This window comes from Berghia stephanieae, chromosome 2, assembly GCF_034508935.2.
Source record: "Berghia stephanieae isolate SIO BIC M18660-M18661 chromosome 2, UCSD_Bste_1.3, whole genome shotgun sequence".
In the NCBI taxonomy this organism is placed as follows: Eukaryota; Metazoa; Mollusca; class Gastropoda; order Nudibranchia; family Aeolidiidae; genus Berghia; species Berghia stephanieae.
This window is the reverse complement of record NC_088361.1, coordinates 102,341,373-102,357,045: the sequence shown is the minus strand read 5'-3', so window position 1 is coordinate 102,357,045 and position 15,673 is coordinate 102,341,373. Positions and strand designations below refer to the sequence as shown.

Sequence of the window (15,673 nt, the reverse complement as noted above, 5' to 3'; positions counted from 1 at the left end):
CAGTATCCATAAGGAACTCTTTTTTATAGAGAGAGTGAAAAGTGCGACAATCTCGGTTGAATGGAAATAAACTGTTGACCTACTTCCAGATTGAACACATGCACTAACTGACAGCCCGATTCAAAGCTGTAAAAATATTTTGATCGTAATTCTTTTTAAATTTTTGCTTTTATGCAATTAACATAGTTCAAAATAAGAGTGGCATTCAAATCCATTTTTAAATGTCTAAATAGACATGATTAAATGTCACTAAGAGTTCAGTGACACCATGGCTTGGTGGATATAAGCTGTTTGACTCTGAGTTTTAAGGTTCGAGAGTTCAAATCCCGGTAGGGGTGACTTGTTTTTTTTTTCCCCATTATTTTTTTAATTCCTCTGTCTATTGATATTTTTTAAACTTTTGTTTTTATAATTTTATTTGCTTGTAATATACTTTAATGTTGATATTATACTATTGTACTTTATTATTATTATTATTATTATTATTATTATTATTATTATTATTATTATTATTATTATTATTATTATTTCTACTTACTTACTATTATTATTATTGTTGTTGTAATCGTCATCATCACTATTATGATTATGATGATTTTTTTTTTTAATCAAGTAGTTGGAGTAATTTAATCAGTTATCGATTTATTACGAATATCTTTTATGTGTTATCATCTCGTTGTTGTTTTTCATTATTGTGCTCTTCTATTGTTCATTATTTTTAAAAATCTTGTTTTTTTTCTGTTTGTCTCATTTGTTGTTGTTGTTGTTGTTGTTATTGTTGTTGTTGTTTGTTTGTTTGTTTGTTTTGTCATCTAAGGCAAACCCAATTCATTATAAATATGTGGGCAGACTTTCTGCATTTTTTAATTGAGCGATGTACTTCCGTGAATTAATTGCCGTACTATATTAAAATTTACGTGATAATAATAATAATAATAATAATAATAATAATAATAATAATAATAATAATAATAATAATAATAATAATAATGATAATAATAATAATAATAATAATAATAATAATAATAATAATAATAATAATAATAATAATGATAATGATAATAATAATAATAATAATAATAATAATAATAATAATAATAATAATAATAATAATAATAATAATGATAATGATAATGATAATAATAATAATAATAATAATAATAATAATAATAATAATAATAATAATAATAATAATAATAATAATGATAATAATAATAATAATAATAATAATAATAATAATAATAATAATAATAATAATAATAATAAATAATGATAATGATAATAATAATATAATAATAATAATAATAAATAATAATAATGATAATGATAATGATAATGATAATATAATAAATAATAATAATAATAATAATAATAATAATAATAATAATAAATAATAATTTAAACAGATACTGAATATTAGACTACAATTGACATCTATTTACTGAATACACGTGGTATTTTTAGGGGTGTTTCTTTTTTTACGAAACCTGCCAAAACACGCCGATACCCGACAAAGTTATGGGAAGTAGGCAGCAGTGGGGAGTGAACCTGGACTCAGGGAAGTGTACACCGTTGGGGAGTGAACCTGGGGCTGGGTTTCGTAAAAAAAAAGCAATTACTTTTTTACGAAACCCGACAATATCCGACAAAGTTATGGAAAGAAAGTAGGCAACAGTGAGGGAGTGAACCGGAGATTCAGGGAAGTGTACACTATTGGGGAGTAAACCTAAGTCTATGGTTTTTTGGCGGGATTTGGCGGATTTCGTAAAAAAGTAATTGCTTCATTCTCGTCTGGTACCCATCTCCCATAGTCCGGCTTCATTTCCCACTGGTATCCATCTTCCCTAGTCCCAGGTTCATTTCCACTGATATCCTCTTCTCACAGTCCCAGGTTCACTCCCAACCGGTGTGCACTTCCCTGAGTCCCGGTTCATTGCCCAATGGTGCCCACTTCCCATAACTTTTGAAAATTTCGGTAGGTTTCGAAATAAAAGTACATTCTGAGCTCACTGTCCACTGGAATCAGCATCTCGCAGTCCCAGGTTCAATCCTCATCAGTGTCCAAATCCCAGATTCACTCCCCACTGCTGCCTGCTTCCCATAACTTTGTCGGGTTTTGGCGGGTTTCGTAAATAAGTAATTCCCCCTCCCCCTTGGTATTGCTTTTTTACAAAATCCAGAATCCCAGGTTCACTCCCCACAAGTGTACACTTCCCTGAATCTCAGGATCACCCCCCACTGTTGCCTGCTTCAATAAGTTTGTCGGATATTGCCATGTTTTGTCGGGTTTCGTAAAAAAGTAATTGCTTTTATATGAAACTCGCTGAAACCCGCCGAAAACCAGAGTCTCAGGTTCACTCCCTACTGGTGTACACTTCCTTGAATCTCAAGTTAACTCCCTACTGTTGCCTACTTCCCATAACTATCGAATATTGCCGGGCTTCGTAAAAAAGTAATTGCTTTTATGTGAAACTCGCTGAAACCCGCCGAAAACCATAGTCTCAGGTTCACTCCCCACTGGTGTACACTTCCCTGAGTCTCAGGTTCACTCCCCACTGTTGCCTACTTCTCACAACTTTGTCGAATATTGCCGGATTTCGTAAAAAAAGTAATTGCTTTTATGTGAAACTCGCTGAAACCCGCCAAAAACCATAGTCTCAGGTTCACTCCCCACTGGTGTACACTTCCCTGAGTTTCAGGTTCACTCCCCACTGGTGTACAATTCCCTGAGTCTCAGGTTCACTCCCCACTGTTGCCTACTTCCCACAACTTTGTCGGATATTGCCGGGTTTCGTAAAAAAGTAATTGCTTTTATGTGAAACTCGCTGAAACCCGCCGAAAACCAGAGTCTCAGGTTCACTCCCCACTGGTGTACACTTCCATGAATCTCAGGTTCACTCCCCACTGTTGTCTACTTCCCATAACTTTCTCAGATATTGCCAGGTTTCGTCGGGTTTCGTAAAAGAGTAATTGTTTTTATATGAAATTCGCTGAAACCCGCTGAAAACCAGAGTCTCAGGTTCACTCCCCACTGGTGTACACTTCCCTTTGTCTCAGGTTCACTCCCCATTATTTGCCTACTTTCCATAACTTTGCCCCATTTTGTTGGGATTTGGCGCATTTTGTAAACAAAAAGTAATTGCTTTTTTTTTTTTACAAAACCCGCCGAAACCCAGTCCCAGGTTCACTCCTCACTGGTGTTTACTTCCACGAATCTCAGGTTCACTCCCCACTGTTGCCTACTACCCATAACTTTCTCGGATATTGCCAGGATTAGTTGGGTTTCGTAAAAAAGTAATTGCTTTTATATGAAACTAGCTGAAGCCCGCCGAAAACCATAGTCTCAGGTTCACTCCCCACTGGTGTATACTTCACTGAGTCTCAGGTTCACTCCCCACGCTTTGCCGCATATTGTCGGGTATCGTAAAAAAAGTAATCCCCCCCCCCCATACACATTTTTTATTGCTTTTTTACAAAACCCAGAGTCCCAGGTTCACTCCCCACTGGTGTACACTTCCCTGAATCTCAGGTTCATCCCCTCCCCCTCCTACACACACACACACACACACACACACACACACACACGCTGCTGCCTACCTCCCATAACTTTGTCGGATATTGCCGGGTGTCGTCGCGTTTCGTAAAAAGTAATTGCTTTTTATTACGAAACCCGCCGAAACCCAGTCCCAGGTTCACTCCCCACTGGTGTACACTTTTCTGAGTCCCAGATTCACTCCCACAGCTGTCCTCTTCCCATAACTTTGTCAGGTTTCGGAAAAAAAAAAACACCGTACAAAAACCACTATTCAGTGTCAGATACTGAATAGTGCAAAACCACTATTCAGTATCAGATACTGAATAGTACAAAAGCACTATTCAGTATCAGATACTGAATAGTGCAAAACCACTATTCAGTATCAGATACTGAATAGTGCTCCTTTAGATTATATCAGCGCCAGTAAAAAGGAAGAAAATGGAATAGTAAGAAGTTCTAGAATTACAATTAAAGCACCCAAGAGAAAGTAAGACATTGGGGAACTGGGAACAAATAGGGATCAGATGTAAATTCCAAGAGCATACCATCAATGTACTCAGTTTGAGATCAACTATAAGTCTCATCCGGACACAAGCACAAAATCCAACAAATAGGAATACACTCAAATGCTTACATTATACATTCAAAATAACAAATATAATAATATATAACAGAGAGATAATTTACAAGGAAAAAAATATCATCTCCCAAAATAATAACTATGCATTTGACTGTTTCCCTCCCAGCTAGGACTCCGACCAGGGCTAGGACAAAACCAAGTAATCTCATTCCAAGACAAAGACAGAAAGCATGTTGGAAAACAGATATAAGGGGATAGAAAACACAGTATCTACCCCCCTGCCCACTATGGGAGGTCAGGAACCCCACCCAGTACTTAGTTTGAGATCATCTAAATGTCTCATCCTGACAAGAGCACAGGGCCCCTTAAGAGAAACACACTCAAATGTTAACAAAAAAAAAAAAAGAAAAAATACAGTGCATAACAGAGAGATGATTTACAAGACAAAAAAATATCCTCTGCCCAACTATAACTAAAGATTTCATTGTTTCCTCCCAGCCAGTGTCAGGACAAAACCAAGTAATTGCATTCCAAGACAAAGACAGAAAAAAGAAATAAATTCTATTTCAGAACAAAATCTTGCAGTCAAACAGAGTCAGAAAATTCTTACAATATTTAATAAGCTTTTTTGGCGTAAAGTTGGCAGCTCAGCATATCACTTTTAGCAGGATATGAGTATGAGGCTGTGATAGAAAGTCTTGTAACACTCAAGGCAACAACAACAACAACAACAAAAACAAAAAGATAACAATAATAAGACATTTTGAAGACCGATGGAAATGATTGAATCTTTATCAGTTTTTTTTTACAAATTGACAAATGATCCAAGACCCCAGTGATTGGCATCAAAATGAATAAAGCATTACTAGCCTCTCACTCTCAGAGTGTCAACCTCTCTTTGGGCATTGCTACTCCTGCTATCAGAGGATCTAATAGATAGCTCAGTTGGTAAGGTGCTCATTTCACAAGCAACAGACTGGTGTCAATCCTGGATGCAATGGGAATAGGGGATCCAACCCCCCTGTTCTCTCAGGATAGTTGGTTTATAAGATTTGGCGGAACCGGAAAGTACTTTGTGATAGATTAGTGTCCTATTCAAGTCAAGGGGTAGCAAACAATTGATATTTTCGGTTAAACGCTGTAGAAACTGGAATTATTTATCTGCTAATAGCTTTGACAGACTTCTTTTTAATCCTGGTATTAACTAAAGACCCTGATAAAATTCAAATACCCAAATACACTCTTATGTAACAATTGGGGAAAGTATTTCATCTTTAGGTGCTCTGGTCACATGGGGGCAAGATAAATCCAAACGTTTATGTAAAAAGTACAAACTCCCCCCCCCCCCCCCCCCCCCTCCCAAAAAAAAAAATAAATAAAAAAAAATAAAAAACCCAACAAACTAACTAAAACAAAAACATAACAATAACAACTTGACTAATTTTCAACATCATTCAGCCAGGTTTTTGAATCTGCTTCATCCTCGTCCTCTTGGAAAGATCCCTGATGCATTGAAACCATTTTCGCCAACTCTCTCCCGAGAATACCTCTGTAAGGAATTCCACTTTTAACGATCTGTCGACTTGCTAAACATTGTAAATTTATATAACTCATTGTCGGAACAATGCTATGCAAAGGGACTCCAGTCACCAGATCCTCAGCAGTCTCTCCCTTCTTGTTACAAGCATCTATGTGGCAACCATTTTCAATTAAATATTTCATAACCTGATGATCGCAAGGGGAGTCCTTGGCTGCTATATGGAGAGGAGTATTTCCATCAGTGTTTCTAGCATTAACATCTGCTCCAACTTCCATGAGAAGATTCACTAGATCCCAATTTGGAAATTTGCATATAGGATATCTTCCTACTTCTGTGGTGTCGTGTGCACAAGCTAAATGTAAAAGAGAATTTGACTTGCATCCTCGTGGATCTTCTTGAACTAGTCTGTACACAGCCTTTTTAAAGGTCATCCTTGCATTAGTGGCTAAGATAGCTTCAAGTCTATGCATGAGACACAAAAGATGTAACACTATTACCATTAACCTATTCAAATTCGACAAGTTCCTTGACCGGCCTTCGACAGATTTTGACTCACTCCTACACCGAAGATATGCGACACCGCCTTTGATTTCTGTGGTCGCTCCTTCTAGGACTGTCATTAAATCTTCAAACTTAAGGCATTTTAGAAGATCTCGACTTCTCCATTCAGAGGTCATGAAAGAGAAAAGTTCAGCAAAAGAAAGAAAACTGGATTGTGTCATAGGACTCAGGGGCTCCAAAGCAGACTGTTGCATCTCTAAGGCATACAGCCAGAGTGAAATACATCTCTCCACATTCCCCATGTCGGCATACAATGCACCTCTGTATCGAATGTAGTAGGATGTGTCAGGGTGCCTTGGACCAAGAATCCGTTCTCTAACCAAAAGTGCTTGCATCCTCATTTCATCTGGATCACAAACTAGCTCTTGAAGATCTGAACGACTCTGAGCTTCCACAGCAAAATCATACGCCTTTAGAGGTTTAGATCTGGTTTTCTTTGGGACGTCTGACATTCCTTCTTCGTAACGACACTTCATGGCTCTTACCCACAGATCCAATGCTCCCATATTGTCCCGTTTTCTGTCGATGAATGTTGCTCCTAACAGTTCCAATGCTTCAATTTTTTCAAGTCGAGCACATTCGGGTCTCTCAATAAGAAACTCCACTATTGGCTGATACCCTGCGACAGCAGCTGCCATCAAGGGTGTCATATTGTAATGGTCCTTGGTCATGATGGCTCCATTTTCCAGCAGTAATTTCATTATCTCTAGACTACCAGATTCCGCACAATCATGTAATGCAGTATTGCCTGAGAAAAAAAAAAAAAGAAAAAAATATATGAAGAGGTTAGTGAAAAAGTAGAGCATTGGACTTACATCTAACAAAAAATGAGATCGATGGGGAATAAATTGGGGCAGAAAATGTTGTTTTGAGAGAAAAATGAGGATGAAAGAGACATGGTGAAGAAGAAATAGGGGGAGATGGAAGTAGAGAAAGTGGAGGAGAGGAGGAGAAGGAGTGGATGTAGAGAAAGGACTAAGTACTAAGTGTTTGAAGAAGTGTAAGAAGAGGAGGATAAGGAGGTGAAAGAGGAGTTGGAGGAGATGATGAAGGAGGAAGAGAATGGATAAGAGGAAAGAGAGAAGGAAGAGAACTAGGAAGTGGAGGAAGTAGAGAATAAGAAAGGATAGGGAAGGAGTAAAAGCAGGCTGAACAGGATGTAAGAAGGAGGATGGGGACACAGGCGAAGTGGTAGTGATAAAGAGAAAAAAATAAATAAATAAAAACAAGATTAGATTAGGAGTATGAAAAAATGTGAAAGGATGAATGTCAAAAAGTCAGTCTTAGACCCAAATGGAATGCTCACAACCACCTTTATATGTCAATTTCTTAAATAAAAATCAAGTGGATCTGTAAAAAAAAAACAACAAAAAAAACAAAAAACAAAACAGGAAGTCAGAAAACAATAAAAAAGCAAATCACATGGGTGCATAGTCACACAATAGACAGTCTAATGCATTCGATGTGAAAGCCAATCCCCACACAATAGACAGTCTAATGCATTCGATGTGAAAGCCAATCCCCACACAATAGACAGTCTAATGCATTCGATGTGAAAGCCAATCCCCACACAATAGACAGTCTAATGCATTCGATGTGAAAGCCAATCCCCACACAATAGACAGTCTAATGCATTCGATGTGAAAGCCAATCCCCACACAATAGACAGTCTAATGCATTTGATGTGAAAGCCAATCCCCACAAAATAGAAAGTCTAATGCATTCGATGTGAAAGCCAATCCCCACTCCCCAAACATCATTGCTTATTATTATTTCTCAAAATCGAATTTGCCTGTCGTCCATTTGAGGATGTTTTATTTTTATTTTGTTTATTCACTTTTGCTTATCAATTTATTTTATTTATTTAATTCCATTTACTTATCATTTATTTATCTATTTGCATACTTATCCGACTTATCATTTATCTATCAAAATTATTTATCACTTTTTCATTTATAATATTAATTAGTTGGTTCGATAATTAAAACCTTAAAATACACAAAACCGCCATTGGAATGTTTAACCCTTGTTCAATCGGAGGTCTTGTTGTATCAGAAGTGCCATGTATGTTTATGATCCAAATATGTATTAGAGCTAATGAAAAGCTAGTGAAATTAAAACTAAAACTTATGAAAATTTCCTTTTAAAAAAAGAATTTCAACCAAACAATATAATCGACAATAGACAAACAAAATGGGATTATTTCTTGATTTTTGGGTTCTATCAAATTACAACAAACCACTATATAATGAATCATTATTTTGGGTCGTTTGAAAAGAAATGTCCCTGCTGAGCGATGAAATCTTCAAGTCTGTCAATAAATAACAATGGCAAATAAATAGGAGTACATTTTTCAGCCTTTAAACTACTACAACTTTTCTTCTCCTCATCTGATTTTCAAAACTTTTGATATAAAACTGGAATCGTGTTGAAAAGAAATTTAAATAATGATTTAGGTTTCATGAATTGAATTCAATCCACCAATTTGAATTCTTTATCAAAGTACCCATCTACAGGCTCTTCATGGACCATAAAGTTAAAGAAAGCAGAAGCAGAAGAGGAAGAAGAAGAAGAAGAAGAAGAAGAAGAAGAAGAAGAAGAAGAAGAAGAAGAAGAAGAAGAAGAAGAAGAAGAAGAAGAAGAAGAAGAAGAAGAAGAAGAAGAAGAAGAAGAAGAAGAAGAAGAAGAAGAAGAAGAAGAAGAAGAAGAAAGAAGAAGAAGAAGAAGAAGAAGAAGAAGAAGAAGAAGAAGAAGAAGAAGAAGAAGAAGAAGAAGAAGAAGAAGAAGAAGAAGAAGAAGAAGAAGAAGTAGAAGAAGTAGAAGAAGTAGAAGAAGAAGTAGAAGAATATATATATATATGGCCTGCATCAGCTTCAACGTCAGGATAAAATTTCAAATATAATATATATGGTTGCAGTAGTATTGGTGGTGGTAGGGGTGGCGTTGTGGTGGTTGTAATAGTATGACAGGGATGATGATGTGGTGGTGGTTGTATGGTGGTGGTAGAGATGATGATGTAATGGTGGTTGTAGTTGTTGTGGTACGGATGGAGATGTAGTGGTTTTTGTAGTAGTGGTGGTATGGATGGTGATGTGGTGGTTGTACTAGTTGTGGTTGGGATGGTGATGTGGTAGTGGTTGTTGTAATAGTGGTGGTAAGGATGGTGATGTGGTCGTTGTTGCAGTTGTGGTGGTAGGAATGGTGCTGTGGTGGTTGTAGCAGTAGTGATTGGGACGGTGGTGTGGTTGTTGTTAAAGTGCTGGTAGGGATGGTGATTTGGTTGTTGTAGTAGTGGTGGTAGGGATGGTGATATGGTGGTTGTAATAGTAGTGGTAGTGGTAGGGATAGCGATGTGGTGGTTTTAGTGGTAGTGGTAGGGATGGTGATGTGGTGGTGGTTGAAGTGGTGGTCGGGATGATGATGTGGTGGTTGTAGTAGTGGTTGTAGGGATGGTGATGTGTTGCTGGCTGTTGTTGTGGTGGTAGGGATGGCGATATGATAGTAGTTGTTGTAGTGGTGTGGAGATGGTGATGTGATGGTGGTGATAATAGTTGTAGTCGGGATGGTGATGAGATTGTTGTCGTGGTGGTAGTGACGATGATGTGCTGGTTGTTGTACTGGTGGTGGTCCTATGATGATGATGATGATGATGATGATGATGATGATGATGATGATGTGGGTGACCTCACCAAATTCAAGGAGTTTTCTCCTAAAATGAATTTCAAGGAGATTTTCTCAGTAATAGTAATATCAAAATCAAGGAGTTGTCAAGAGTCCTTGAATTAAAGGAGGCCGCGGGAACCCTGATAATTGACAGTTTGTTGGACAGCTGAGTTTCAAACGATTCACACAATTCTCAACATTATCACAACAACCTATGTAACGAAATGCTTCCGTGTAGGCGTCAGTTTACGACAGGATGTACGTCGTCGTAGTATTAGTTGTTGTTGTTATTGTAATCCCTCCGGAACAACCCTTCTTTTGTTGATACAGGTCGTATCAGATCATGCACCTATGGCCCGGAAGTTTGAATTAAACTACGTAGTGTGGGTGTTATTGTGAGAAAGGCATCAATCTTGTTTTCTCCGTAAACTTATAAGCAAAGTAGGATCCCTGTATTCTACGGGAGTGACTTTGTTATGGTATGGCTTGATTGATATCTCGTAACTATGGGGCTGACGAATTTATTTATCCTTGATATGAGGATGTCCGGTATCAGGATGGGTTGTTGTTGTCCATGATTATGGAATCTGGGGGAGTTTTAAGGAATTTCAGATGTTTACGGATATGACTAACATCCGTTTGTGTGGGTAGAATTTTGCTTCGTTTGCTTGATTTTTGCCTATAAATGCCAGAGTTTTGAGCAGTTTCTTCAGACCACTCAGCAGAGTCTTTTAGGCTCATTGTCTCAAAAGAGACCAGACAGCGGAGTCTTTTAGGCTCATAGTCTCTAAGCGATAACCACAGCGGAGTCTTTTAGGCTCATTTGTTTAACTCTTGTGTAGAGTTGGATTAAAGTCTTGTGTAGACTTTGTAGTGCTCAAAGTTCGAGCTGAAACACGTTTTGTGTTAACTCTTGTGTAGAGTGTGATTTAAGTCTTGTGTAGACTTTGTGGTGCTCAAAGTTTGAGCTGAATCAAGTTGTGTTATAACTCTTGTGTAGAGTTTGATTAAAGTCTTGTGTAGACTTAATTTGTGATTTCAATAATCTGTTCGGCTCTGGTGAGATTTTGAATAATATGCTGTGATTACAATTATGATTGTGTTTTGATATCAATATCATAATATCACTTTAAATTTTGATTCTCAATTAATTAATCAGATAATGAAATTAATTGTGTAATATATTCTTGTTGTAAAGAAAATAAGCTTTTCTTGCTATAAAGCATTATTATTTCATATCTACAAAGTAAAGCAATATTAATCAACATTAATAAATTGATTTGTTAAAGTAAAATAATATTTACTCATTTAAAGTAAACATATTGAGTGAGTTCGAATATAGATAGAGTTATATTCGTATGATTATCATATTATAACAAAATCATTTTCTTTCTTTAAAGTGAATGAGCCGTTGGAGGCTGGGCTTTAACAAGCCAACTTTAGGCTATACGCTCATAGCTTGACACTAATAGAAACTGAACATTTGCCTGTTTTATAAGTTACCTGTGAAGAACCATTTGCTTATTTTAATATCAGAACATTGAGAAACAATTGATCTGTTTATGAATACTGTGAAATCAGAACAATTTCAAGAAGAGACAAATTAACAATATTAGAACAACCTTACAGTTTTTGTTGAATATCAAGGACACTCTTTTGGCTTTCTTCTACACGTCTGGATTGTGTTTAGTTAGTTAGTTAATTATTAGTTGCCTGTATGACTGTGATGGTTGCAACCTATCTGTGAGATTGTCTGATGTGGTAGCGGTTTGGTAAAGTATTGATAATTAATTGATTTAATTATATATTTTCATATCGCTTTCATATCATATTCATCATCACACCATCTCCATCAATTTGTCATCCATCCATTTGATTTCATACTTAGTACATCTATCATTTCATCTTCATATCTCATAATATCTTTGTTATATTGTAATAAAATATATCTTCATTTAGCTTCAAAACCTTTATCAACGTATTGTGTTTGGTTATTGATCGGTGTCGTAGCTTGAATATAGCACACATAAACAAGGTTGCAAACTGCGCTACATAAGCATACGGTTTACGTGCGCACTTTGTGACAACCTACTTGACAACTTATGCCTAGTTTATGTTTTATACTGTGGTCTTTGTCTTTTAAATGCTTTCCATGTGTTGTTTTTAATTGTTGTCTATCATTTAATTGACCAGCATCTAAAATTGCTATCTAATAAACAGATTTTTTTCAAAATTTTGGGGAGCAGATTTTGTCATATAAAGTCATTTTATTTCATAGTAATTCGTAACTATGAATTCAACCATTCAGATCTCGTTGTTAGAACATTTATCAAGAGATTCATTACATTTTTTTCAAATGAACTAAAGTACAGTGGGCAGAGGGTGGAATACTGATATAGAAATAGAAGAAGGGTTCACAAGACCTGTTTTGCCCATATATATCACAGACACAGCTCATACCCGTACGTCGGCCTGTAGAAGGATAGTTACCCGTCTCACACAATCTCAATATATATTTTTATCTTCCTGATTTTATGTGGACATTGTGTTATGTTGTTAGAAAAGCTTTAGATCAAAGTTACTTTGACTTTTGTTCTTTTTGATTTCTAACTGAACTTCCACTCGATCTATGTCTTTGTCTTTCAAATAAAGGGGGGTTTAGACTTAATTTAGTTACTATACCACTATTGTTATTTTCATTGACACCAATTTAATGTAATTATCAATAATTAAAATAATATTAATAAAAAAATTTAAAAAGCTATATTGTCATAGGAGACTATTCTGACCCAAGTCTGAATAATCTGTTGATTGCACATGCGCAGTGGAATTTGAGTCCATCTGTGATTATCCCCAGACACCTGTCTGGGGATAACGAAAATTCGTTATCCCCAGACATATATTTGAAACTCCGCTCTTTTAAACAATTATCCAAATTCCAGAATATGGAATGTTTCCAAATGCACACATAGAAATGAGGAAAGCTAATAAAATATCTATAAAAACATAAAATTAACCAACATTAAATCAGTTGTTACTACATATATACACAATATGCGTCGACTTCGAAGTGGGTGTCATGGCCAAATGGTTTAGTCATCTGCCCTGGAAGTTTTACGAGATTCAGTGTTGTGGGTTCAGATCCTGGTTCCGCCACTACTTTTTTTTTTTTTTAATTCCGTCTTCTTTTTACAGAATGTTGCAAGGGATAAATGTCCCATCCATCCTCCCCCACCTCTTTTTTTTTTAACTCTCTCTCTCTCTCTCTCTCTTGGTTCCTTTCTAGTTTCTAGCAAATTGTCATTTTCATCTCCACTCCGATCTCAAAAAGAGTCTAAAAAGACTAAATAATTCAAAAGCAAATAAACAAAAATATTCAGGGAGCGACCAAATGGTAAGATAGAGGAGAAAAAACAAAAAAACAATAATTATTTTTTTAAAATAAAAAGTTTTAAGAAATTCATGCTCAGAGATGGAACAAAAGGCCAAACACAAAGGAGAAAAGAGAATAGACTCGCTCAAAAACAAAAAAAAAAAAAAAGAGGTGGGGGGAGGATGGATGGGACATTTATCCCTTGCAACGTTCTGTAAAAAGAGGACCGATTTTTTTTTTTTTAAAGTGGCGGAACCAGGATTTGAACCCACAATGTCGATTCTGGTAAAACTTCCAGGGCAGACGACTAAACCATTCGGCCATGACACCCACTTCGAAGTCGACGAATATTGTGTATATGTAGTAACAACTGATTTAATGTTGGTTAATTTTATGTTTTTATAGATATTTTATTAACTTTCCTTATTTCTATGCATTTGGAAACATTCCATATTCTGGAATGTGGGTAATTGTTTAAAAGAGCGGAGTTTCAAATATGTGTATGGGGATAATGAAAATTCGTTACCCCCAGACAGGTGTCTGGGGATAACGAATTTTCATTGTCCCCACATGGGTGTCTGGGGATGATCACAGCGTTTGAGTCCGAATAGCCACAGGAGACTATTCAGACTCGAGTCAGAACAGCCGCAGCCATTCTTTATTAATCAATCGTGCCAACAACATTGTATTTGAAGAGACATCACTGCTTGCTCTTTTATTTAAAAATCAAAACCTAGCTAATAATATTACCTTTAACGCTTGTTCGATTAACTTTTGCTTTCAATCTCAGTAAATAATCCACTATGTGTAGATGTTTCTTGTAGCATGAAATCATAAGGCAAGTATGACCGTGTCTATTGGCTATCTCAATATCAGCATTCCGAGAAATTAGGTACTTAACGACTTCAAAATGTCCATCAAAGCAAGCGGCTCTCAATGGGGTAGAATTTGTGTGTGTTGTTTTGTTGACACTAGCTCCATGTTCAACAAGGTATTTCACGATTGCAAGATGTCCCGCCGCAGCCGCACACCATAAAGGAGGGGCGCCTTCTATAGTCTCCCCATCGAACATAACAGATCCTACTTGTTCGATTTCTACTTTACATCTTTCAACCAAGTATTTGACCACCTCATGATGACCATTTCTAGCCGACACTATTAGAGGAGTTGCCCCATTTGTTGTGGCATGAACAAGTTGTGCGACTTCTGCTGTGGGTCTTTGATCAAGGAAGAGCCGAAGACGGCTTAATCTTCCGTCTCTTGCCGAATTATAAACAATTGTACGATACTCCATGATGGTACTCCCCTTTCCAATCAATTCTTTAAAACTGTCACGTTGAGAAAATCAACATAATCTTCATAACATTGAGATTTATCATTCTAGATTTTTTTGTCAACATTAGTGTCTGTCTGTGTAAGATTCATATACCAGTTTTCTTTGAACACAGAATGCCAATTTTTAGACCAATCACTTCGGATGCATGCTAAGCTTCATTTATGGAAAATGAGTTATTCAAATGTGAATTCTTGTCACTCATAAAAAAATTTGATAAAAATGAATCGGAAAACATTTTTTGAAAATGACACAAATGAAGAAAACGAGCAGATAATTAATCAAATAACTTTGAAAAATTAAAATACACTTCTATCTGGTGTATCTCTATAAAAAGATGGGGGAATGAGGGCGCTCGCTCTTGTGTCTTGTGGAAGAGTACGTAACTCTCAGCTGTTTTGGAAAGTAAGAAATATTTCGCCTTTTCTTTTCTCCTTTGTTGTGCGAAAAGAAATGGAAGGTTATTATTAGGACTTGTGTATTCCCTACACCAGTGTACTGAATACACATCTGTGTTTTCCCTACAACAGTGTACCAAATACACACGGGTGGATTAATTGGATAGATAAACGATACTTACCAAAGTTGAAGTTTTTATTCTACAACAACACTGGTCGATTGTGAATTCATTTGAGTGATCAAACTTCCAGTTACCGATCACACTTTAAATTTTGAGCAGATACTACCCCCCCCCCCCCCCCCCCCCCGACTCTAAAATAAACTGCTCATGAATCGTTTGAAGATAATATAAATCTATCAACAGAACTAGTGGGGAGGGGGTATGATAATGATGGTAAGGGAAGGCAAATGAATTCACAATCGACCAGTGTTGTAGAATAACAGACAAACTTCAACTTTGGTAAGTATCGTTTACCTATCCATTCTACAACACAATTGGTCGAATTGTGAATTCATATGAGACTTCAAAGTCATATAGTAGCACGCGATTTAAAACGCTAAAAAGCCAGAAAATATTATCGCTTCAAGACTAACTAAATGAATCGTAAAATGTAATGAAAGATCTGATAAATAATTAGTCCAAATCAAAGAATCCATTATACTTAATGAATTCCACCCTGCGTGGCAAT

General features: G+C 36.3%; 1 protein-coding gene across 1 annotated transcript; it reads right to left on the bottom strand.

The window, feature by feature from the left end:
* Positions 1 to 4,713: 4,713 nt before the first annotated feature.
* Positions 4,714 to 14,770, bottom strand: LOC144966093 (protein fem-1 homolog C-like). Its single transcript, XM_078902158.1, has 2 exons — positions 14,003 to 14,770; positions 4,714 to 6,964 (listed from the first exon to the last, which is right to left on the bottom strand). The coding sequence occupies exons 1-2, from the start codon at positions 14,544 to 14,546 to the stop codon at positions 5,553 to 5,555; spliced, it is 1,956 nt and encodes a 651-aa protein (XP_078758284.1). The 5' UTR covers positions 14,547 to 14,770; the 3' UTR covers positions 4,714 to 5,552.
* Between the last annotated feature and the right edge of the window lie 903 nt (positions 14,771 to 15,673).